Source organism: Cinclus cinclus, chromosome 3 (assembly GCF_963662255.1).
Source record: "Cinclus cinclus chromosome 3, bCinCin1.1, whole genome shotgun sequence".
Lineage (NCBI taxonomy): Eukaryota > Metazoa > Chordata > Aves > Passeriformes > Cinclidae > Cinclus > Cinclus cinclus.
The window spans coordinates 84,595,691-84,621,159 of NC_085048.1; the positions used below are offsets into that span (position 1 = coordinate 84,595,691).

The 25,469-nt window shown below is 42.2% G+C and overlaps 2 protein-coding genes across 2 annotated transcripts in view; one reads left to right on the top strand and one right to left on the bottom strand.

Annotated features, from left to right (window-relative positions):
- The first annotated feature begins 495 nt into the window (after window positions 1-495).
- Window positions 496-6,423, top strand: MRPL33 (mitochondrial ribosomal protein L33). The gene is made up of 4 exons (XM_062489232.1): window positions 496-541; window positions 1,233-1,251; window positions 3,862-3,968; window positions 6,114-6,423. Exons 1-4 carry the CDS (start codon window positions 520-522, stop codon window positions 6,161-6,163), a joined length of 198 nt encoding a protein of 65 aa, XP_062345216.1. The 5' UTR covers window positions 496-519; the 3' UTR covers window positions 6,164-6,423.
- Window positions 6,424-7,404: 981 nt separating this feature from the next.
- Window positions 7,405-25,469, bottom strand: part of RBKS (ribokinase) — a 69,407-nt gene continuing 51,342 nt past the window's right edge. Inside the window, exon 10 of the mRNA XM_062489023.1 lies at window positions 7,405-7,578. Coding sequence (XP_062345007.1) covers window positions 7,405-7,578 — 174 coding nt within the window. The remainder of the gene's footprint in view (window positions 7,579-25,469) is intronic.

Below are 25,469 nucleotides of genomic sequence, written 5' to 3' on the forward strand. Positions count from 1 at the left end.
ACCTTGTCCTGTCGCTGGGCACCATCCTCTCGGCACCTGCCTTTCAGATATTTGTACACACTGCCGAGATCCCCTCTCACTTTTCTCTAGGTCAAACAGGCCCAGCTCCCACAGCCTTTATTCGTAAGAGAGATGCTCCAGTCCCTTAATCATCTCTGTTGCCCTCCACTGGGTCCTGTCCATCAGCTCCGTCTCTCTTCTGTACTGCGGAGCCCCGAACAGGACACAGCACTCCCTCCACATGAGGCCTCACCAGGGCAGGGTGTGCAGGAGGGGCAGCACCACCTCCCTCGGCCTGCTGGCCACAGCTTGTGCTGGGTGCAGCCCAGGAGTCCACCGGCCCTCCCGCCGCCTTTCCCAACCCCGGCTCTCGGGCGCCGGTGCGGGCACGGGAGCGCGGCCGGCCCCTCCCTCGGGCGGTGCGGCCCCTCAGGCCCGGCCCCGCGCCCCGGACGCGGTTGTGGCGGCGGAAGGGGCGGGAAGGGACGGGGCGGGGCGGCTGCCATCGGGCCCGGCGCGATGTTCCTGACGGCGGCGGCCCGTGAGTGCCGCGGGCGCGGCGGGGCCGGGCGGCCGCGGGGCGGCTCTGAGGGCGGGAGGGTGGCGGCGGTGCGACCTCCCCCCGGCCCTCCCCTCCTTTCCCCCTCTACCTTCCTTCGGCCGCGGGGCCTCCCGGCGTGCCCTAAACAAGACTTGCACAGACACACTGTAGATGAGATTTTTGTTTTGTTTTGGTTTTGGTTTTGGTTTTTTTTTTTTTTTTGGTAGGGGTTTGGAATTGTGCTGCAGGTTTATGATTTCTAACCGAAGCCGGAGTGAGTGGAAACAAGTCCGGGGGTCTGGGACTGCAGTCCACCACCAGCAGTGTTCCTCACACCTGTCTTAACTTCACGTTCACCCTGAGAATTCATACTCGGCACTGAAGCCGAAAACTTACTGAGAATGTCTGGAGCATGCAGCAAGTGCAGTCTGTCATGCTGGGCACTGCATTTGCACAGACACTTATAAAGGTGACATGGTGGTAGAAAGAGCAGGGAACTGACAGCACGTGGGAGAACGACTGGTGCTTTATCATCATAGTAAATCTTCACACTATCTCTCTGGGGCTTTAGCAGTCGGGCCATAGAAAACACTTAATCTTTTTATGTTGCATATAAAGGAAACAAGATAAAATGGTAACTGTTTCTTCTGTTTTTCTCTTTTTCATGCTGAAAAAAACCCCAAAAAAACAGTGGCCAAGAGCAAATCTAAGTAAGTGTTTGTTTTCCTCACTAATTTTTGTTTACTGGTGTGTTGTACTTATGCAAAATGTTAAGCATCTCTAGATTTTTTTAATATACCTGAGAGAATTGCAGTTCTTGAGTCTAGCTGCCTTCTCTCAGTCATTCTGTATGTGTGTCTTCTCACAGATGAGTACAGAACGGTGTGAAAATCACTCATAGGTTCTGAACTTGCAGCAGAGGCAGGTTTTGTCCTATGGGCTGTTGCACTGAGCTCAGCAGGAATCTCCAAAGTGCCCTGCACAGGGGGAAGGATACCTCCGTGCTCTGTGACGAAAGAGAGGCTGTAAATTATCCAAGTATTTTTCCTGTTGTTCACCTGTCATACTTTTTTAGCTGAGGAGAGTAAACTAACGTACAGCATGGGTCTTTGTTGTCTGTGGTGTGGACTTTGGGCAGGTGCCATGAAGCTTTCCCATAGCTAGAGTGCAGAACACTTCCTAGGCTTAGCATAGTCCTGAGTTTATGTGTGAGGAATGGACAGGGTGCAGTCAGTGCTCCAGGCATCTTAGTTTGTTCTGCAGTCCAACTCAGCAGAGACGTTAGTGGGCTCTGAAAGAATATTAGTCACAGTCCTCTGACCTGTAAAGAAAGCTGATAGTACGTTAAGGGTTAGAAAGAAAGGAATATGTCCTTTGAACACACCAGTACTCTTACAATGTGGGCACAAGGAAACAAGATCTTGTGGAGAAACTGACTTCGACCCAAAATGCTGTTTGTAAGAAAATTAGCTAGACAAATCCAAGAGGCTAAACTGGTACATTTATGTGAACAAATTCCAGAAGTTGCATTCTGTGTGAGTTTATTATACTTGGTACCACACAGGCCTAGGATCTATGGCCTTTGGTGCATTTTCTGTATTGTGGCTTTTTTAAGAATCTGCCCCCAGCAGAGCCAGTACCAACCACTTTCCGCATTTGAGGAGATTCTTCTGTTACAGAATTTCTGCACAACTGTGAGGCTTTTAAATTAAGAAAGCACTTCCCAAGTATGTGCCTGACAGACAGCAGTTTGACATCTCAGTGTTCTACTGTTGCGTGTTCATAAAAACAAACACAGCAAACCAGGAGGTTTCTGCAAGGTGAAAAAGTAGCTTTTAAAAGTGGTTTTACTAATGTTAATGCAGGGATTTCTACCACACACTTCCTTTTATTTTTTTATCCTAATGTTTCTTTCTGTTCTTTTACAGTCACATATGCACTCCAATATTTATTTATCCTTCTCCACTCCCCTTGGGTTTCTTTCTGTGCCCCGACAGCTTTATGGTGTTGTTTTCTGCCTTTGCTCCTTATTACATTTCTTCATGGGAGAGTAATTTTTTTTTTTTTTTTTTTTTGAGCAAGGTGTATTGTTTGGAATGGCTTGGCCTCAAATGTGTGGTGCACAACAATTTCAAGGTCTGGTCATGCTGATGCCACTGATTCCCCCAGAAAGGGGAAACTGCACAGAGGCTTTGAGGAAGTGAGTGAGATGTAGGGAAAGGAGTCTTTGTGGTTACTGAAGCTTCACAGTACACCTGCAGTAGTGTACAGGAGAAGATGACAACGAGGGATAATCCCAAGAATATGCTTGGTCAGTTGTCTGCAGGAATCCAGTGTCTTTATTTTGAACTCAATAGTAAATTAGATTGCAAAGCTTAAAAGGAAGAGCTTAAGGAAGTATGCTGGTGAGAGCTGTACAAGTGAGGAAGAACAGGTTAATTTTGACAGACCATTTTGTGTTAGAAACAGGAAGATAGGGAAAATGGAAAGTGAACTAAATGCCCACATGCAGAGATGTATCCATCTCCTAATTGAAATGGAAGAGAAAGATGTAATTTAAAGACTGGTTAAAGGGTTTTACATTTCTTTTGAAACTTCAGAAGATGCCCTCTCTCTGGGCAGTTGCTTGGATCTTGGCATACTTCCAGACTGGGGGTGTCGAGCAGCTTCTTCAGTCTCCGGCTCCCGGGACACCGCAGTTGCTGCCAGCCTGCCCCGCAAACCGAGAGCCCTCCAGTGGGGAAGTGGGTTCCTGTTGTAATGCACATTCCAACAGGTCCCCGTGGCTGGGTTAATATCAAGCTCTGTATCTCTAGAAGGGTGGATGGTGCCAAGGGGTTCTGCTTCTTCTTTTGCATGCCTCTTGTGCCAGCCTATCTGCTTAGCTTCCTCTCTGCATGAGGAAGTGATAGTTTGTGATACAGTGTTATCTACAGCCTGAACATCTTTAACTACCATCATCCTTCCTCTCTTTAGCTTTCAAGCCATAGTGACTCAATTGTATGCTGATATTTCCTAATTTTTTCTATCCTGCTTTTATTCCTCCCATGTCACTGTTTTTTGGAGGAGCTGTTTCTCTCTAGGATTGCATCCTGTTGAGGAATTATTTACTTAAATGTGATGCTGGAGCTTATGGTTTAGTGTTTGTCTGCATGAAAAGTTAAGCACACATAGTTTTGATACTCCCATCCCTGAAGTTGAAATGAAATGTCTTATGTGGCAGTGCCAAACTGTGTGCTGAAAGCTTGTCCATTGGCAGATGTGGTGGGCCCTTGCTGAGTGCCTGTGCAGTGACACAAAGACGTCCCTTGTGACTTTAGGTACATTCTGGTGAGGATGAAGAGTGCTGCAGAGACAGGCTACTGCTTCAACATCAGGAGACTCCGACTGCAGGAAAAACTGGTCTTACTGAGATACGATCCCATCGGTAAGAGCTCGGGGAAGAAGTCAGCGTGCTTTGTGTGAGCTTCTCTGACTCTGTGGGGGAAAAGATTTGAATGCAACAGGATTTTTCCCATCTAAGCAGAATATGTCATAACATGTTTCATACTCAAATGACTGTACTGTTGCTGTTCTTCATGACATTCCAGTGGGAAGTAAATGTTACCCTCATTTTACAGATTGTGGCAGTGAAACAAAGTAATGACTTGCCTGACACATCAGAGACTTTGATGACAGCCATGCCACATGTCACTGGCGAAGTCAAGTGACACAGGAGTTCTTTCATTCTGTTTCTTTGTGTGGTTTGCTAGACTGTGCTACCTCCAACAAGCAGGCACAAAGTATGCATCAACAGAAGTGTTCTGTTAAGCTGCCATGGGAGCTCTAGACCAGAATTTTTAACCACCTCTTACAAAATGGACTTCATGTTCTAAAGAAATAGGCACAGATTATTCCTATTCCACAAATTATATCACTCTCCAGATGGCAGTTAGTGGATTCTTTTATGTTACCCAGGGCCTTGCAGATGTTCTCATTTTAAGAATGTGATTTTGTGGACAGGTTATAGCACCTGCCAAACTGCCTTCTGCTCACCCAGCTTTTTGAAGGATGACTAAGAGTTCAAGTTACTGTTGTTAGCATTAAAAAACTGAATTTAATGTTAAAAAGCTTAATGGTGGTAAACTTAGAGTCTAAACCAAACCATATTAGATATAACATGGTCTAGCTAATGCAAAAAAGGCTTATTTAAAGGTATAGAATATAAAAATATTATTAAGCAGCTCTAAGTAGATAATGCATGGCCAGTAGTTATGTGATTCAAGCTTATTTTTCTTAAAATATTGTATTCTTGTTAGAGGACTACCTTTTCATTCCCAGAGCTAACAGTACAGGAGCTTTGAGGGGTGAAAGAAAGCACCAGAGAAGCAATATGCTGTTATCAAAGGTGACAGAGGTTGTGGTTTTTCTTTTGAACTCCACGCAGAAGGGGAATTGGAGATCTCTGGGATTATATTATTGAATAAGAAAATAAACTTTTGCATTGAAGTATTGTGCAGAGTGATCCTCCAGAAGGTTTGCAACTTGTAGGGAACTGAAGAAAGAGAAGAGCTCAGATAGAACATGTAGTAGGTTGCTGAAGAAAGCTTTGATCTTTGTAGCCTGTAGTAGAATACAAGTGAGAAATTGATGTGAGAAAGTGTTGCATGTGTGAAGGGAAGTAAATTTGAGTCTAGATAACAACTCACATCAGGAATATGTTAGGAAGCATTTTCACTTGGCATCTGTTTTCACCTTATGTTTTGTACTTCTCAGAAACCTGGGACATCCACAGAATGAAGCTTTTTAGTGAAGTAGTGGCAGGATTGCCCAAGTTTCACTACCTCCCAACTGCAGCAACATAATCTTTACTATCTGCACCATTTCTTAAAACGAAACTTTTTTTGTGGAAGAAGAGATGTTGTTTTGTGGATTGCTCTTGCGTAGCTTTCAAAGGAATTTGTATAATGAAACTAACCAAGCAGTGTTGATTTTCAGATGGCATTGTAAAGCTTTGCTTTGATTTACTTTGTAATTTTTGGTTTTCATTCATGTATTGACTATGCTTAACCTGCCCCTGCAGGTGTTTTTTACAAACACCTGCATCAGGCATTGTGGTCACAGCCAGTTTGTGCCTGGTTGAGGGACCCACAGGGCAATTGGTTACCTTCTCAGTCAGCCTGTAAGGCCAACTGGATCCAACTCATCATCTGTAGTTATTTGGGCTCTGGAATTGAAGAGTGGTAGAAAGCAGAAAGAACCTATTTTTGTCCCTGCATTGAACAGCTGTGACTCAGAATAGTCACACAGAGCAGCTGTTGAGTGTTTTCAGTCACTTGCATCCTGATACTTATTCTCACAGAGGTAAAGTGGACATCTTAGAAACTAAAAATTACATGTGGTAAAGTGAAAGCATCACTAAACTCTTTCAAGAGTTGGTTAACAACAGTGCTGTGCCAGTCAGTTGCTCCACACTCATTTAAGCAGTGAAGGCAGCCAGGAGAAAAAGAACGTGGGCTGGTTGAATTGAATTTTAACACTTCAGGCTTCTTAACGGAATCTTTTTTCTCTTTTTTTTTTTTTTTCCCTGTAGCAAAACAACGTGTCCTCTTCACCGAGAAGAGAAAAATCCGTTCTGTGTGAACAATGACTGGACTTGATTTATACATGAGAAGAGGATGGTCTGGGGGGAGGATGGGGTGAGCACTGATTCAGAAATCCAGCAACATGGGCTGAAAAGAGAGGAAATGAACTGGGATCACCGTCTCCTGTGATTTGAAGGCCATTGTGAATAAAACAATGTAGAGAGAGAAAAATTCTTAATGTCTGGACATAGATCATCACAGTAACATTTATTTATCTTTTGAGTTATTTTTACAGTGCTCAATTAAAAAAAATTAAATAGCAAATCCCATTGTCTGTGTTTTCTATTGTGAAAGAGGCTGTAATCTTCAAAGGAACTATTGTTTTATAAAGCAATAAAAATTAACATTTTCCACAGCAGGAATTCAATGGCAAGATTGCAAGTTTTTCTAACCTACCAGCCACAGAGATGCAACAGTAGTGACCACGAGCTAGTGTCATTACTTGCAGGGGTAATGTTGCACCAGCTCCTTCTCAGGAAAGAAGGAATGGGAACCTAGATGAGTTTTTGGATAAGCTATTACCAAGGTTAAAGGCCCGCATTGATTTCAGGCAGGTTTGTAGGATGGATTTTTCATTCCTGGGTTTTTGTCAAACATGAAGAAAACAGACAAGGTAGTTCTCTGATGTTCTTGTAAGGTTTTCTTCCTTAATTAGCTCGCCTGTGTTTAGAGCACTGTGGCTAGAAACATTTTTCAAAGTCTACCTGAGCAGCAGTCCTGTCCTATTTGTAGTTGGAGGGACCTTCCTGAGTGTGGGGAAGCAGAGAGTGCAGTGCCACACCTGAGGCATGTGGGCACAGGCTGATACATGGGGTTTTGTTGCGAACCAAACACTGGCCCTGGTGTTTGAGCACTGAAGTTGCAGTCTCAAAGCTAATGGTCTGCTTTGTGTGCAGCCATTTCACATCAGAAGTTCTGATAAAATCAAGTGAAAATACTGCTGGGAGCCCAATACCCTCCAGGTGTTTTGCTGTAAACTTCATGTAGTTCAGTAGAGCACACTGTGTGGGATGGCCACAGGGTTGTGTGGGGTCAGAGAGACCTGCTGTGCTGTGTTTGAAAGACCCACCACCCCCACCATATCTTACTGCTGTAGAAGAGGAACATACAGGATTTCTGAAATAAGAAGCAAAGAGACTCTCCTGGCCTTTCCAGTCAGCAGAGGAGAACCTCGGTGCAGTCAGGAGAATAATGCTGTCTGGTATGAGATAAAATCAGTACAGGGAGCTAGACAATCAATTAGAAAAGGTCCTGAGGCAAGTCCTTCCTGTAAGGATATGAAGATTGTGTCCCCGGTGCCTGGACGCTCACTGATGCGACACAGTTTGACTTCCTGATCATTTCCTCCACGGATAACTTGGGATAGTAGGCCAGGTAGAAAGCCAGTGCTCCCACAAAACTGTCTCCAGCGCCCTAGAATAAAATAACAAACAAGCTTAAGTGTATTTGCAGAGGGAAACAATTCAGATGCCTTTACTGGAAAGGCAAGTTGTAGCACTGATTGCAGGGGTCAGGAAATTGTTCAGGGGTTGAATTCAATACACTTTTCTATGCCTAGGAAATTTTGCAAAGTTAAACTAAAGCCACAATACTATCCTTGTGCCCAGCTGCCAAGGTGCACACTACAATATGGCATAAAAATTAAAGAGCAAAGCAAGCTTTCAGCAAGATGCTGTTACAAACACTGCTTTTGAAACTTCCTGTTGTTGGAGTGTCTGATTTTGATTTCTCAACCTGGATGTTTCATTAAAGCTACTTTTCTCTTATTTGACTTCTGTTTTTTATAAAGGTCAGTGGTAGAAGGGGCAGAGAAAAGGGGAAAAAAATAAGCCATGTGGCTTGTGGTGTCCATAAATTCCTAGTTGCAGAGGGATATGTTTTGACACTTCCAGAACTTAGTTGTTATTAAAAAGGTCCCACTGTCATTTAAAAACAATCATTGTGCCTATCACATAAATCACTCATATTCCTGGGGCAAGCTTTGCCACCTGTGCTGAGTTTGACCATGGAGGATGAGGACAGTGACGTTCACCGGGAGCTCTGGCAGCCACGGCCCTCTTGAGCTACCCATCGCTCTCAAGCCATGCCCTGGGTGCCCTGTGGGAGCCCTGGGGAGGCATGGAGTACATCTGTCCCACATGGGCACCAGCCACAGACCAGCTTGCTCTGACCCTTTCGCCCAGACACCGCTGGTGGTGCTCTGCTCAACAGGGAGTGACAGCTGTTTGCCTCCCAAGTGCTTTTTAACAATAACTGTTGCTTAGCGATGCTCAGTGCCATGAAGTATCCCCAGCAACTGGCAAAATTTAACTTGATTGATGGTCGTGTTTCATTTGATTTGCTCATTTCAGTCCACAGTGCTCTTTCCCCATCCTCCCCTAAAACTGGCTTGATTTCTAAGGCCAGACTGATACCAGTCCTTGGTACCATAAAACTGGTCCTAAGGTACCTTTTTTTTAATCATACTTTTATACCAGTGAAGGCATTAAACTAGACACACTAGTATTATCTTATTTCATTCCAAAACCAGCATATGGATTACTTCCCCTAGGGGATTTTGCCTCTGTAGTTGTAATAAATAGGCCCCAAGAGTCAGGTGACACTAACAAAATGTAAGGAAAAACTGGAAAAAAACTGGGAAAACTTTGTCAAAACAGTTCAGCAAAGTTTCTAATGGAAGTTAAGACTAGGAAGTAATATTCCAATTTTGAATACTAGTGTTTCTCAGTCTTAAGCTCTTACTTGCCCTGAAATCAGATGCGTACAGTATCATTCCAGCAAAACAATTCCATTTCCACAGAAATTTGTTTCTAATGTTGCAAGCAGCTGACAGGCACAGCAGCACAGGCACAGAGCATGGACACTGTAGAGGACCCTAACAGGGGTGAGCACAGGACAGGGGCCCTACCCCAGGCCTGGCTCTCCTTGCCCAGCCCTGCCACAGCAGCTGTTTGCATTGGTGTTTCCATCCAGAAAACTCCCTGCTTAACTCTTGCTTGGCCTGGAGTTGGAATGCTGTCTTCCATCAGGATACAATGCAGAGCATGGCCTGGCAAAGGACAAGTTAATAAGCAAAGCAGCACCCCTGCGTGCAGCTGTAGCAGCACCTGTTTCAACAGTTCTGTATTCCTGAACATGCCAAGGGCAGGTGAAGGTTTTTATCAATTTCTGTTGGGCCTTTGTCTCCCTTCTGGCTTCCGGAGTGTTCCCACAATGGCAGGTGGAGCAGGAACAGGTGACTGCTAGTTAAGCATTGCCAGTGTCTTTTGTCTGATGCATAATACAAAAATCTCCATCCCATCTCAGAGTTTGCAATCTAATCACCCCATGATTAATTATTAAAGCTATTTTGGTGCTGTTGTTATGGACAGGAGTAGGATTTCAGCATGTGGATCTGTTCTGCTGTAGCTATAGCAGAAAGAATATTTTTTTTACAGTGATCACTGGGAAATGGAAGTAGCCAAATATTTTAATGATTAATATTCAGAATGTCTGGTGTCAAATGGCATAAAATGTTACCTGGCAGCAGCATGGAGCAGAATACTGTCTTCCAGTTTTTTTTTCTTTAATAATTGCTGCACTGTTGGCTATAGGAACAACAAAAAAAAAAAAGGACTAACCATGTGCCACCCAGGTCTTAGTCTATGTGCCAGTGAGATGGAGTGTAAGTTCTCCCTGTGATGTTACTGTGGCTCTCTGCTCATGGGTGATGCTCTGAGATTGTGAGATGGCTGAGGACCTCCCTGTTTTAGCGTGGCTGAACAATGAAAAATGGCTCTGAAAGCAGAAAAGGGAGAGAACAGCAGACTCCCATCCAGAATGGAAAAAGGCCCCCTAGCATTTTTTTTGCAAGAGAAAAGACTACAGGGTGATTGGAGAATATACAGAAGGATTTGAGGCTGAAATCCTCACTTCCCATGCATAGACTGAAGCAGTCAGTATCTGTAACCCAGCTATTACAGACCCAAAGGGTATCATAAATTCAGTTGTTGGTAAGTGAACATTTTGTGAGGGGGTCGTTTTCAATGGAAAACACTTCTATGCTGAGAACAAACAGTGTCATGCATCAGATTGATTATGTAGACACCCTACTTAGCCTTGCTTCTGGTCTGGGCAGACGTGACTGGTCAAACATGGCTAAAAGAGCAATAGCAGAACTGGTTCAGCTGCAAGGTTAACTGCAGCAAGAACTATTTTTGGCTTACAGAAACAGACCTTCCTTCTTTGGTATTGTGGATTAAACTACATTGGGTTTGGTAGATTCAGAAAAGGTTGGCACAGAGTAGTAGAAGGAACAGTCTCAGAGTAAAATCAAGATTACACAAGCACTAGAATAGCAAATAGTAGATTTGCATTTAGCTGTTTCAAAACCTACTCTAAGAAAAATAATTCTAACCTACTTGACAAAAAGAATTAATTTGAAAATGGCCAGTAAGGTGCATTGAGAGTGCCCACTGACAAAATACAAGTACAGAGTATGCAGTATTTTACATTCTTCAGCATTTGTCTTCCGGGAATTCTAATACACTGCAGACTTTGACATAATCCTCATATCCTTGAGTGCCTGGAGACAATTCATTCCATAATTATGAAAGTATAACATATTTAACCTTTCTGTAAAGCAGGACATACTAGTTTGTTTGAAATAAAATTAAAAATTGGATTTAAAAATTGTCTGATATAGTATGGCTCATTCTTAAACACAAATGTCATGGTTTTGACTAATTTTTATGGTTTTGAAGCAGTTTTGAAAACCTATTTATATTCTGTACCACTAGTCTGTAAGGTCCTTGTTTTCCTGTGTGTCTGGAAAAGGACATTTTTGTTTCTTACAATCCAGCACTGATTGAGACTCTGTGCCTCTCGAGAAGAGAAAACCCATGAAAACACTTCTATTTATACCTTAGCTTTTGTTAGTCCTGATTTGTCATAAGTTGGTTCACAACTTTAGTATAACTATTTTTATACAATGCTGCCCTGAGAAGCTTTTTAAGGAAAGTGCTTTGTAAGTGGAAACTATATTGTTCAACAGCCTTTCCAGCATGTAAAGCCTTTTTAAATCCATCATGCACAGACTATTAGGGTGTATTTCACTTATACAATAAAGTGACTTGCTCACCAAAAAAATTTGGAGGTCAAGAGGCCAAAAGCTAAGTTCACAGAGTGGCAGCAGTTGCACAGCCTTGTTCCAGGGCACATCTTTTGTTCAGCCTTCGCCCTCCCAGCCCGTTCTCCTAGCCAAGAGCAACAGCAACCATGGAAGAATATAAGAGGGCTCTGGCTCCTGAAACCTGACATTGTTAGTGAATCCCAGAAAACTCTTCTCAGGTGATTTTTAAGAAGCTACAGTCCTTGTGCAGTCTGACTATTAACATGGGCTCATTCCATTAAATACATTGTAAGAGCATGTTACCAAGGCCCAAAGAAACACCTGAAAAGGATGTTGTACAAGAGAAATATTTTGCCCATAATGATGAATTCTTCATGTCACGAATAAATCAAAACATCAGTCCAAAAGCTGTCCAAAACTGCTTCATGATGTAGAACCAACAATATTGCTCACAATGATGCTTGTAGCCTCCAAGGAGCATTCACAGAAGTGCACAAAGGAACGAAGCCTGAGGATTACACAGATTTAATGCAGTCTACATCCATGGCAATGCAGAGATGCCCAGCTCTGTTGAAGGAATTGGGCCTTGGAGAATTCCTGTTGTATTTATAGCACGCCACAACTGTGTGATACTGGATTATGCTAAGGATGTTACCGCTCTGTCACATCTGCTCAACATTCCTTGCTGTACCTCTGCCTACTCTGTACCCAAATTGCAAATTAGGCCTATGTAACACAGAAATAGCTGTCAGCAAAGGCACTCACTATCCATTGCTCACAAGTGGGAAAAACCTATGTCTCCCTACAAGAATCCCTGGGCTGTGCTTTAATGAAAGGTTACTAGTGGAACTGGAGAAACATTTACAACCTTCAGATATATTCAGATAGTCTTGTGCCATTAGGGTCTATGTCTCATCTAAGGGATAATTTCATCTGAAATGCTCAGGAAATAAAATATCCTTTGATGACAGTGTGCGATGGGTTGACCCTGGATGGATACCAGGTGCCCACCGAAGCTACTCTGCCACTCCCCTGTTCAAGTGAACAGGGGAGAGAAAATAGAACAGAAGGCTTGTGGATTGGAATAAGGGCAGAGAGTAATCACCATCCCAGGCAAAACAGACCTGACTTAGGGAAATTAGCTTATTACCAATCAGATCAGAGTAGAATAATGAGAAATGAAAGCAAATCTTAAAACACCTTCCCCAATCCTCTATTCTTCTCAATCTTAATTTCACTACCAATTTCTCTACCTCCTCCTCACACAGCAGTGCAGGATGACAGAGGATGGGGATTGTGGTCAGTTCACCACACATTTTCTCTGCTGCTCCTTCCTCCTCAGGGAAAAGATTCCTCACACTCTTCCCCTGTTCCTGCATGGGGTCCCAGCTCCAGGAGACAGTCCTTCATGAAACTCCCCTACATAAGTCCTTCCCAAAGGCTACAGTTCTTCACAAACTGCTCCAGAGTGAATCCCTTCCACATGATTCAGTCCTTCAGGAACAGGCTGCTCCAGTGTGGGTCCCTCATGGGGTCACAAGTTCTGTCAGCAAATCTGCTATAGCATGGACTCCTCTCTCCACAGGTCCTGCCAGGACCCTGCTCCAGCACAGGCTTCCCATGGGTTCCTTTGGGCATCCACCTGCTCTGGTGTGGGGCTCCTTCACAGGCTGCAGGTGATCTCTGCATCCCAGGGACCTCCATGGCTGCAGGGGCACAGCTGTCTCACCATGGGCTGCACCATGGGCTGCAGGGCAATCTCAGCTCCAGAGCCTGGAGCATCTCCTGCCCCTCCTTCTGCACTGACCATGGTATCTGCACAATTGCTTCTGTCACGTATTCTCTCCCGCTTCTCAGCTGTTGTTGCACAGCACTATTTTTACCCCTTCTTAAGGGGTAAAACTACATTGTCCCAGAGGCGCTGCCACCGTCACTGAAGGGCTCAGCCTTGGCCAGTGGTGGGTCCCTCTTGCAGCATTGGCTCTATTGGACATGGGGGAAGCTGCCAGCAGCTTTTCAGAGAAGCCATTCGTGTAGTCCCCCACTACCAAAACCTTGCCATGAAAATCCCATGCAGAGTGGTTGAATCAGTTATGCAGCTTTTGTTTTTTTATGATTTCCTTCTTCCTGAAAGAACCCATGTTTATCCTCTATGTGATGGAGAATGATTTATTTCTGGAAATGTTCCTGGCTGTTTTTTTTCTTTTTTTTTTTTTTTTAATTTCTGCATTTATTTGCCTGTGGAATACTTTTTAAAATTATTTTCTGGGAGGGTAATATTTTTCCACCCCACATATTTCCTCATGTTGCACTGGAAAGATATTTTGGCAGTTTAAATCAAGATAATCTTTAAATTAAACTAACTCCACTATCTTGAAACTCTCCTGAAATTAAACGAATTTGACTATCTTCAAACTGTTTCCTAAAATCAAGGCCTAACAAGGGTAATTACTCCCACAGTGTCTGGGGTTGCTAATCATGTGTGGAAGTACTGCTGTCTTTGCAGGGCACTCTGCAGATACTGGTGTGGCTCTGTACAGCTGTGCTTAAAGGAGGAGACCTATTGTTATAAAGCCCTAAAATATGATATATTTGAAAATTACGAAGATATTTCCCACTAACAAAGTTATTCCTTTACCTTTGCATGGAATTTTGAGCCAGAACAAAGTGGTAGGAAGTCCTTAACTAGGAACTACCAAATTTAGCAATAAGAACCAAATGAACCTGAACCAAATAGCAGGGTTTGCCTTGCTAGATCTAAGTTAGGCTTTTGGTACTGCAAAGCTACTTGGGTTGAAAACAAAGGTGAAGAACTAGGAGAAGCACTCTGTACCCCAGAGTTTTAAGGTATGGATCCCCAACTCTGTTACTGTGCTTAATCTGTCCTCTGGTAAGTGAGTGTTTCTGCAGTCTTCTTTTCTACAAAGAAAGAGTAGATGCTACCCTAAACCAAAGCAAAAAATATATAGACAATGATGGCAGTGGTGCTTGTCTCCTCCTTTCTTCTTCCCCTCTGCCTTCCCCACAACACCCGCCCCCCCCCCCCTCCCCCCCCAATGCTGTCTGATGTGGTTTGCTCTCTTCAGGCAAAATCACGGGGAACTGTTAAGATGATGCCCCACCGTAGCTCCTTCCTCTCAGCCATGCACAGAATGGCTGAGCTCAGCCAGTGTTTAACAACGGCAGGAGGTGTAAGCTAACACATTTTAATTTGCATTCCCTGTAGGTTGACAGTGCACTCTTAATTCCAGTGATTCAGACTGCATTTTAATAATAGGCTTAAGCCAATCCATGGTTATGCTACTGCTGAAAGGCTCAGTCCCCACTCATGTTTTTACCCTTGTCTCATGTTCCCACGCCCTCCCCTACATCAGATTTAGCACTTGTGTGGCCAAGCAGTGAGACACATCAGTTCTCTGATCCTTCTGATGACTGGGCCAGCCAACACTGAGCAAGAAACAATAGTTTCCACCCTGATCAGCAAGTTGCTGTATTACCACATGATAGCAGGTCCACAGCAAAGGAGAAAGAGGTTTGAAACACTCCTTTCAGCATGATCCTGGATCAGCTTGAGCCAACTGTGAAACCTCACCCTCAGTCAACACCGGGCAATTCATTAACTCAGTTGTGTATCCAAGGTTTAATACTCTGGGTCCTTGTTCACACAGGGGAAGCTGCCTGTTCCACTCTTCACCCTGCACCCTGTGGGCTCCGTCTGGAGGAATGAGAGAATGATCACACTTCCTTTCTTGCATCTTTACCAGCCTCTGTTCTGGAAAGCTGTGGGAAGAAGCAATCCCCGTCTTTCTTCCATTTATGTTGTGATATACTTGCACAGCCATGAATAGGGAAAGTTTCTGGCTCACTTACTCAAGTTGAACAAGGCCACCATATCATCAGGTCCTGCACATGTCCTGAGAACTTAGAAGGGTAATTAAACGACACCCAGTGTAGTTGGGAAACATCAAAACCAAAGCATACCACACAATGCTTCGCATCAGCCATCAGGAATTTTTACCCACTTCCTGACAGATTTCCTGATGGTTCATTAACAGTGATTAATCAGCCTGACCGTTAACCCCCTGCATTCCTGAGAGATTAATCTCAATACAAGGCCTCCTGCAAGCACTTTCTTTCCTGTCTGAAACATCCTACTGCATTAAGTTATGCACTGTTTCTAAAAAGATCAGTGACAAGCATTACAGATTCATGAATTCCCCTGAAATGTTTGGTTTGTGGTAAATGTTGGAAATAAAACATACAATATTCACAACTCTGCAATTTTTAATTTGTATGTCATCTAAAAAGCACAGATGAAAGTATCTGCTTTACATTTCAAAGCCCATATACAGCATCTACTTTGAAGGCAGGTAATAGTGCTCTCATTTCACCTGATGGGAAATTAACTCAACACAAGATCAAGGATGTTAAGAACACCCACTTTGAGATGACTGTGGGCTGAATCCAAAGCTCCAGATATTTCATGGGCTAACAGGAGTCACATGAGCTACCCATCCTTTGAAAGTGAGGCACAGCTTGGTTACCCTAAAACTGAGATATACAAAATACTTAAGCAGACCTCCACAGCTCTGCTGGACTATCAATCAGGATCAGAACAGAGGAGCTCCCACCTCACTGTTTACATGAAAAATACTGCAAGGTGTTTGTGAGGTGATGGCTTTCTCTTAGTGCACAATGAAGTCTGGGAAAGATCCCTGGAGATCAACATTCTCCTTGATAATAATATTCCAGTATGCTGCTCAGCACTGGGTAACAAAGTTATTCTGTGTTGTAGACTGTTAGTCTAATCTCAGAAAGCCAACAAAGTCCTCACCCACAGGGAGCACTCCATTTTCTGAATCATCGAAACAATTCAGTGTGATGATGCTCATATAAACTCCATTCAACTCCAGATAGTATTAATGAGAAATGACGCATTTATTTCTTTCTTACACAATGGAGTAAGAGCACTGAACCAGGAACTCCATGTAGCATTCTGAAAACAACAAATCCATGTTGCTAAACCTGTGAGATTCCTGTCAACCAAACAATTCACCACTACTCTGATTCCTACACTACCAGGGCAATAGATATTTTGGCATGGAATTTTTCAATTTGGGGTACGCTTCTGTGCAAATTTTCTGATTGAGTTCACTTTTGCCTTCATTACCTGCTTCTTCCCTGGTTCCGCACTTGAGCTTTGATCTGTGACCTTCTTTAATTTGATCTGGAAGTTCATACCTTGCGCAGAAACTCAGAAACAGTAGAAGAAGAAACCCTCCACACATTTTTTTTCCCCCTGCAGTGCATATACAAAACTTATGACATACAAAATCAGTACTGAAAAATTCTCATCACACTTCATCTGAACACAAAACTCTCTAGTGGCACTCTTGCAAAGTTATAAACCACGATGTGTCAAGAACAGGGAAGCACACAGACATCACTGCTAATAGACAGAAGATGGCCTTTCAGTTGAACATGCTACAGGAGCTGTATCCACCTTTCCCAAAATTGGAACTTGCACAGAATCAAGAGTCGTGGTTGAAGCCTGGTTCTAAATATAGCAGCTCCTCAGAAGGTTGATTTGTACTTCTCAAACTGGTTTATCAAGCCTCAACAGCATGCAGCTACTCTCCTACTCTAATCAAAAGCTTCACTTATCTCATTTCCTTGAGCAGTACTTCACTCCTTTCATTATTCATGTCACACTTGTGCCAAATTGTGCTTTCGTCCCAACAAAGCTCATACTTATGTGTTAATTCACAAATATCATTTAATGATGAAATGAAACTACAGCCAAAGCTCTGCCCAAAATATATTACAGTATTTTGATAGTACACTGGAAATTCTGGCAGTGGGTTTTCCTCTCCAACCAGGAGACAACTGGCAAAATTATCACTAACTGTGCCACCCAGTATTACACATGAGGCTGACACGGCTTCAGGACCCCATAATCTAACAGTTAAGTATGAAGAAGGGAATATCTGTGCAGGGCACTTTTACTAGCCACATGTATATTTTTTTCTCTCAGACTGAAAATGCTAAAGGACTCTTAGTGATCCCATCTAATCTGATGAGAAACACTCGGAATGACACAACTGCCATCTTGCCTGGAATTGATCAAAAAAACATTCTTTTTTTGCACGAAAGCTCCATATGCTCGAGTGCCTCTTTCAAAACCACAGCATCTAGCTTTTGTTGGCTGGCCACTGCTTCTGCCTACCTCTGAACTACACATCCTGGAAGGGAAAAAAACCCCACCAAACTTCAGGAGGTTTTTTTGTCTGAGCTCTCTCCAGCTTTGTCCCCTTGCCAGCTCCCTGCATTCTTTTTCCAACTGAATTTGTGTAATCGTTTCGATGACTACTCAAGCTGTATCTCTTCTCTTGAATTTCAGTTAGATGTTATTTACTGGCCAGAACTGCTGTTCTGCTCAACAATATTGTTCTGTGCTACCCCCTCATTCTCTTGTCCTTAACCAGTGGGGCATGAGTGCAGAAAACAGGACTCCCACACCTCACTTATGGTCTTCAGCAGTAGGTGACCACCAAGGCACCACTTCTGACAGAAGGGCATTCTCTGTGAGATTCCCTATAAAATAGACCTTTCAAAGCAACACACTATCTGCCTAAGGATTTCAGTAACAAAATTTCAGATACCAGCAATGAGGCACAAGTTTACAGAGAATTTCCTCACCTTTTCCCTGTATTTCTGTATCGCTTTGTGCTTCAAAATTAATAAAATAAATACTCCTTAGAGACATTGAAGCAGCTGACAAACACTGCGGCCAGAATTCAGGAATCTGCTTTTCTACAGATTACTTTCTCTACAACAGCTGGGTTTATGTCTGTATGTCTACCTTTAAACACACAGACACAAAAGAAAACCCTGAGAAAAGTGGCAAAATCAGTGTACTCAACTGTAAACTTGCTATTAAAGACATTCCTACAGGTTACTGCCATAAATCACCAAAACTTATGGTTTTTAGTTTCCTTCCATTTCTCTAATGAAAGTTGTAATATATATTCTGTCTGTGGGACAGGCTATGAAAGATCAACTCCTTTATTCTTGATAAGAAATACAACTTCTGGAATTTCCTGCAGTTATAATTTGCAAAAGCAAGAAGCCTGATTTCCCCACTACTCTCATTTCTCTGTTCTTGTTCTTTTGAAAACCTAATTATGCAATTTCACCAATCCAACTCAAACCTTTCTGGTTTCTGTAGTGACCCAAATTACTTGGCATTGAAAGCTCTGTTGGGGAAAATCACGAAATCTGATATTGTTCAATGTAATCATTACTGCAATTGGCATTTCTGGGCCACTAGGCAGGCAAGGGGCTCCAGAGCCAGGTGTGCCTTCCCTCTCACCACAGCCAGAACTCATGTGAGGAAACTGAGAAGAGTAAGTTATGTTCCACAACAGTCTGGATGATACTTGGTTCTGCAGAGAATAGTTTTAAAGAAGAAAGGAAGACATATAACATTTGTTAGCTAATGATGAAGAGGAAAAAAACTATGAGGAGTTTGGCCAAGAATATGCTGCACTATTACACAGAGGATTGCATTTGCAACTTCCTACAGCTCAGGCCAGAAAAAGATACTTGGGAAGGTGACGCTCTGGATGTGCCAGAAGTGCCAGCTTCCACTAGCTATTTTTAACTGCAGGAATTTCATTAGAAAGGATGGATGCACACACTTGGTCTTCCTTCCTCTTCATCCTTTCTGTAACTCATATATCCCAGAGTGCTATCTACCATTACAACCAGCACTCCTCGTGTGCATGCACTGGCAGCCCAGGATCTGCTCCAACACAGGGTGAGCTATACACCAGGACTGAGAGTCCTCTTGAAAGAGACTCTGAGCTGGACTCATCATACAGTCAAGAGGAGGAAGAGCAAATAAAAAAAGGGATACGGCATGTTTTGCTGTAATGATTTTGACTTGTGTTGCATTCCATGGTTAGCCCAAGAGAAGCAATAAAAGCAATTTCCTGCTCTGCTCTCAACCTGCATAAAATATACCATTGTTTCATTTACTAAAGCATCCCAGAAGTGAGGTGGCACAAAACTATTTCTGAATTCAGCCTCTCTAGACCTCATCAGAATGTATTCTCAGGTGCAGATGTTGGATGTGGTATCATTTCCATGTTCTGACCCACAGACAAAACACTCGAGTTGCTACTCATATGCTGCCAACATCTCTACCTTTCTATGTCCAGAATAACAATCAACTGGGTTAGTTTCCAAACTGGAATATGTCTCAGTATGCCAGCAGTGAAGCCAAAGCACCTGCTCTCATAGCATATTTCCATAAACTCCTTACATCCTCTTTAAGGAGCATCCAATGCCAAGCAATTCTGCATTGCTATGTACTTTCTCCTTTGTGTGGATATTTACAATTATGTCCAGTTCTAAAAATGAGACAGATGATAGACTGACAAAAAAAAGAATTCCTCCAGTCCCATTTTTTTTTAAGACAAGCATAGAGAAGAAGTCATGGTTAAACAAGGGAAACAGGTTCACTTGCCACTGACAAGCCAGTGTTTGCGTGTTTTGTTCCCTATCTACAAAACAGCATTCTGAATAATACTTTCCTCATGTTGTAAATAATGTAAGGTGCTTAGCAAGTTTTTGTATATGGAATATAGCTGTAGGACACAATGGGACACAATGCCATGACTTGTTACTGATCATGTGTAGCAAAACCATACAACTCTTGGTATCACTAAAGTAGTTTTACTATGAGTTTTTGTTGCCTGGCACACTACAATCTTAGATGGGACTTAAAAACTACATATTGGCTTTCATCTTCATTTTATAATATGCCTTCATTAAGTACCCCTTGTAATTTAATGCAATTTGTGGCAAATGGTAATACTGCTTTGGGCCCACTTCTCCCTGTCAGCTGTATCTCTGTTAAATTATGCATTTCCATCTGGAAAGAAACTGTACAGGACTGTAGGCTCTCTTCCACTTAGAGTCAGGAATGGAAAGGGATTTAATTAGATGCTCCGTGGTTGAGAAAAGGACTAGAGCAAAGCCTGGGTGGTCCATGGAATCTTCCACTGGAAAACAAGACTGCAAATTGTTCTGTACAAGCCTGCTTCTGTTTGCTCACTTTGTTTACATTGTTTGTTCTTACAGATTAAAATAGACAGTTACTAGGCAGATAAACAGTGTTTCCTTCCACGACAATGCTGTCTAGAAGTTAAGGGAGCAGCATGGGACAATATATGCCTGTGCTTCATTTTTGGCTGCATCACTCCAACTCCCTATATAACTTGGAGCAGAACATTTTTAGCCTGTGCTTCATTTCACCCAGTTGTTCCACTTTTCCAATTTGTACAAGGGGGATAATACAGCTTTCTGCCTTCCAAGGGGAAAGAGGGTGCATCCAGATTGTTCCACATTTTCTCAGCTGACTGCCAATGCAGAGGGATGCTGCTCTTGCAATCCCTCTTGTCACTGGATACCTCTATACCCTTAGGCCACTGACCAGCCCTTAACAAACTGAAGAAGGCCTCAATCAGAAACAGAAACTCATGATGAACTAAGTAAACCCCATCTAGACTTAACTGTGAGTCAACTCACATGCAGTGATTTCAGTCATGTGCCCTTTCACAGTTCAGCTGAACTTCAGAACATAATAAATGCGGCTTTATTTAGACTTACAGTGCTGATCACTGATTGGAGTGCCTGCCAGATTAACTTATTCCTCATGGTTTTTCTGTTCCAAAATTCAATGGATTCCATATTTGTAAAAGAGGGAATGCAGAAGGCTAAGTCAGAAAGTGGGCTATGAGTGGAACTAAACTTACTTATTAACCTATTTGGGTTGCATGTTAAAGAAAGGAAGCTATTATGCTGTCTTTTGTGGGATTTTAATGGGAGCTCTGGGCATAATTACCCTGTGTTGGTGTGTCTGAATAAACTCTACTGATAAATAAGATGTTTGCCCAGTAGTAACTTCTCTTTCCTAGAAAATGAAATGGAAGATGAGAAAAAAAAAACGAAAAGAAAAAAAGAAAAAGAAAAAGAAAAAGAAAAAGAAAAAGAAAAAGAAAAAGAAAAAGAAAAAGAAAAAAGAATACATTTTAGGGTTAAGGAAAAAAAGAAAAAGGAAAACTGTTTACTCCTTGTTACATTGTTGGGTAGGAAAAGGTTAAACAATCAACATTTTTCTTTTCTTAGCAAGTTAGAGAACTGTACATCAGACACATTGTCTGCCAAATGCTTCATTTACTACCAGCTGCATTTTTACTTTGTTGAGAGATAGCTGAAATAAAATCACTGTTCTTTGTGCAAACGGCATGCTAAATAATGTACGGCTACAAGATTATTAAATAGCAAAGGCATTTGATAATATTAGAGTCAACCACAAGTCCCACTTCTGCTGATGCACAGAATTTTGAGTAATTAGTCATTGCACAGAGCGTTGTATTTATATCCCCTTGAGCCTCAGACGTTAGGCCACAAAGTCAGGAGACAAAGAATTGCTGTTATTAGGAGGACTGTTTTGGATTTATTTATATTCTAAGGCTTTATTTCAGTGTCCACTTCACTCCTCTGGCTCAAGCTTCCTCCAAACCAGAAGATACAGCTAAGTCAGAGAATTTTAGTGTAAACCATATTTTTACAGACAAGACCTCTCAACTTCAAGCAGAAGCACTTCAATGAGGTTGCAAAGCCCCCAAAGAAGCACAACTGGCCTGAGGTTATATGAAAAGCCTGGGAAAAAGGCCTCCCAGGTTCTGTTCTGATCTCTAACAGACTTCTCATGGCTTATATGCAACACATTAATAGCAGCACCAATTTATGGACAGATAAATTGGGATACAAAGAAGACACGTAACTCTTCCAAGGATTTACAGCAAGTCTTTTGCAGAGCCCTGGAACTCTTAATCAGTCCTTTGTTCAAATTGCTAAACCACACTGCCTTCTTTAGACCACAATTGCTGCACAGGCCTGAATACTGTGACATATCTAAAATTATATAGCTATATGCTTATATGAGGCTTTATTAAAATAAAGGTTGTGTAACATCTTCAGAGTTCAATACAAAGCTGCTCAGTGAGCAATCCACTGTTTAAAGACAGCCTTCATAATTCTCTCTCCTAGTAGAAGAGACAAATCTAATAAATTCTAATAAGAAATCTGAGGGAAACAACAGGATTTGAACACAAAACATCTTATGACAATTCATATTGTAGCATTGAGCCTTTCTTTTGCAGAACTGATATGAAAAAATAATGGTAACATTTTTGATTATGACAAATTGTATGTATCCTATCTCTGACGACATTGCACAGAAAAGGACTACATAGAATAAATCATATGTTCATGCCAAATTTCAGGCAGAGTAGATTAAATGTTGATTTTTATCCTTTCTCCTAAATGACTTTCATGTTTACAAGCATGGCACTTCAACCTGTGAGTTTTCCTTAGCAGGTTGCGCAACCTCTGTATCCAAAAAGCACAACCAGGCAGGGAAAATGCTGGTAATACAAGAAACTACATGGTAAAAGTGATGGTTGTGCTTACAAATACTGCAAAGTTAAACATTCTAGGTTCTCCTTGACGTTGAAAAGAGGGACCATTGACTTGCTGTGATTACTAGGGGCACCACTGTGAAAAGCAATTCCAAATTTTCATTTAAATATTGTGTGCCCAAGTGCATCCATTTGCCTTTCAAGAAAATACATCTATGCCTAAGCCAGACATGCAGATGCCTGATCTCCTGGCTCTAAGTGTACTAATGCAAGACATTTTGCACACAACAGTGCTATGTGCAAACCTAAAAGTCAACTGATGAAGAGATTTTAAACAGAGCAACTGTACCATGCATTTAGAAGACCAGGTGAGTCAAAACTTAGAAAGTCACCTTAACTGATGCAATATATGTTCGTCATCTTGATCCAAGCTGGGCTATGGAGCAAAATGCAGCTTCTAAAAACTAACTCTAGATCACCTCTTCCCCAAAGGGATCTTGGAGCTGTAACCTAGAAATGGGGGGCCAACAGAGCAGCAGCCCCAGCTTACTTAGAGAGCCCCCCCCATTTTCCACTAATGCCACTTCACAGGAGAGATTCTGCCAGTGCCAGCTCTCTGATCCAAATCATGGACCCTAGACAGGACACCCCACTTCCAATTGCAAGGAGCAACCACAGAGCAAATCCCAGAGCCAGCAGACATGTTCCAGCCTGTCATAGCCACTGACCACCAGACTGCCTCACCTCCAGAGGAGGCCTGGCATGGCTCTGAAGCCCAGATCCTGAGTAACCTGGAGCTTCAGACAGACTGAATGCCTCTCCAAAGTCCACCTGCACATACCAAACCCCAGGCAGGCCTCTGGCACTACCTCAAGGACTTGACTTGGCTGCCAGCTGTCACTTGAAGTGCTCAGCTCCATACTGTCCCATAGTGTTTTTTTTCAAAATGGAAGGGAACTAATCTCACTGCTGGCCAAATTCCAGCTTTGAGTAATTACATTCTTCTGACAAATTTTCCTTGGCAGTTTCAATGGAGTATAATTAGTAAATGTAAATAGATGTAAATAGTGCTGTAAATTACACTTTGCGTGATTGCCAGAAGCAGAGGGGAGAGCGAGGGTGAAGGGGCAAAAACAGCAGAGGTTCATTCTCCAGTATGGATGATGTTGTGACCTTCTATTTCATCAGACCACATATGTCTCTGCCAGGATGGCTTGCTCAGGGCTACTGCAGCAGCAGATGCCAAAATCCAGGATCATCGTGTGGTTCATCACACAGATCATTCCCCTTCATCTCAAGTACAATTCTGACACGATGGTGTTCAGTCATGTCCCACAACTGTTTGTGAGCAGCTGCTGTGCTCCACCTCAGCTGTGCTTCCGTTTTAGCAGCAGCCAAACTGCTTCACACACATGCAACTGCAAAATGTGTGTATATGATATTATTTTCTATGAAATGCTTATCAGATTTGTGAATGATTTGTGAAATCTTCTGCTACCAACAGAAGAAATGTCATATAAATGGAATTATATAATTATCCTTCACAGCTATTTTAATGCAGCTTCAAGTACTAGTTTCACCTAAAGTGGAAATAGCTTCTTCCAAAAATAAAGTAAATGCATATATTTAACCTAATATAGTCAAGTAAATTTAAAAGCAACTATTTAAAGTAATGAAAATAGAATATAATGTATACCTATATTAGAACTTTATTATGTGTAAAATGTCTCATGTACGTCAACTGTTTCAAATACAAATTGATATAGCTGGTGGGCTTAATCAGACCTGTCATACAGAATATTCGAGGATGATTTTTCAATAATTCTCTTATTTTTCTGTTTATTCAAAGTTCACATACAGAAATTAGATAGCAGGAACTAGTAAAATGAAGGGAAAGTTAATTTTCTTAACAAAAGCTTATTGCACTATTTAGCTATAACAGGGGAAACAGATGTTTTAGCTTTACAATACCATGTCTTGCAAAACTTCCCCCTGAACGACTATTCGTGCTCTACATGTTTTGGACTGTGTATGGAGAGCTCTGCTAACAGTCATGAGAAGCATTGCATACATTGCTAAAGCCCACACTAAGATAATTAGTGCTAAAAAAAAAAAGAATCAACAGGCTTTTTTCCCCTCTTTATAGTATTGATTTAGTGTGGGTGAAAAATGCCAGATTTTCAGTCTTGAAGATTCATGTTCCACCACAGAGTGGGAGATGGAGCCAGCTTTTCCCAGTGTTCTGCCAATATACACTTAGATTAACCACCTCAAGGGTAGGGAGGAAGAGCCAGGCTCTCCAGCCTATCAACCCTTAGGGTCTCTGATGAACTTGTGAACATGGAGAATAGGGAGCACACAAACTGGGACAAGGAACTCAAATTCTTAATCTTTATGGGTGTACCTACCCAAGTATTTTGTTGTTCAAAAATTCCTAAAATAGCTGTGGACAACAGAAATAACCAGGGGTCAGTACTGAGGTTGCAGTGTTGAAGAGAGGACTGTGGGCAATGGTAGCAGCCATGGAAAATTTTTACAGCCAAAGAGGACTTTGAAGCTCATTTTGTATCTTGTGTGTGTATCTTCTAAATGGCAAACTCTGTTTTTAATAAGGACTCTGTAGCTTTTTGCAAATTGTGTGATAGGGTACACACGTAATTTAACTTGGGCAGTAAATTTACCTTCTGCAGCTCTAAACAGAA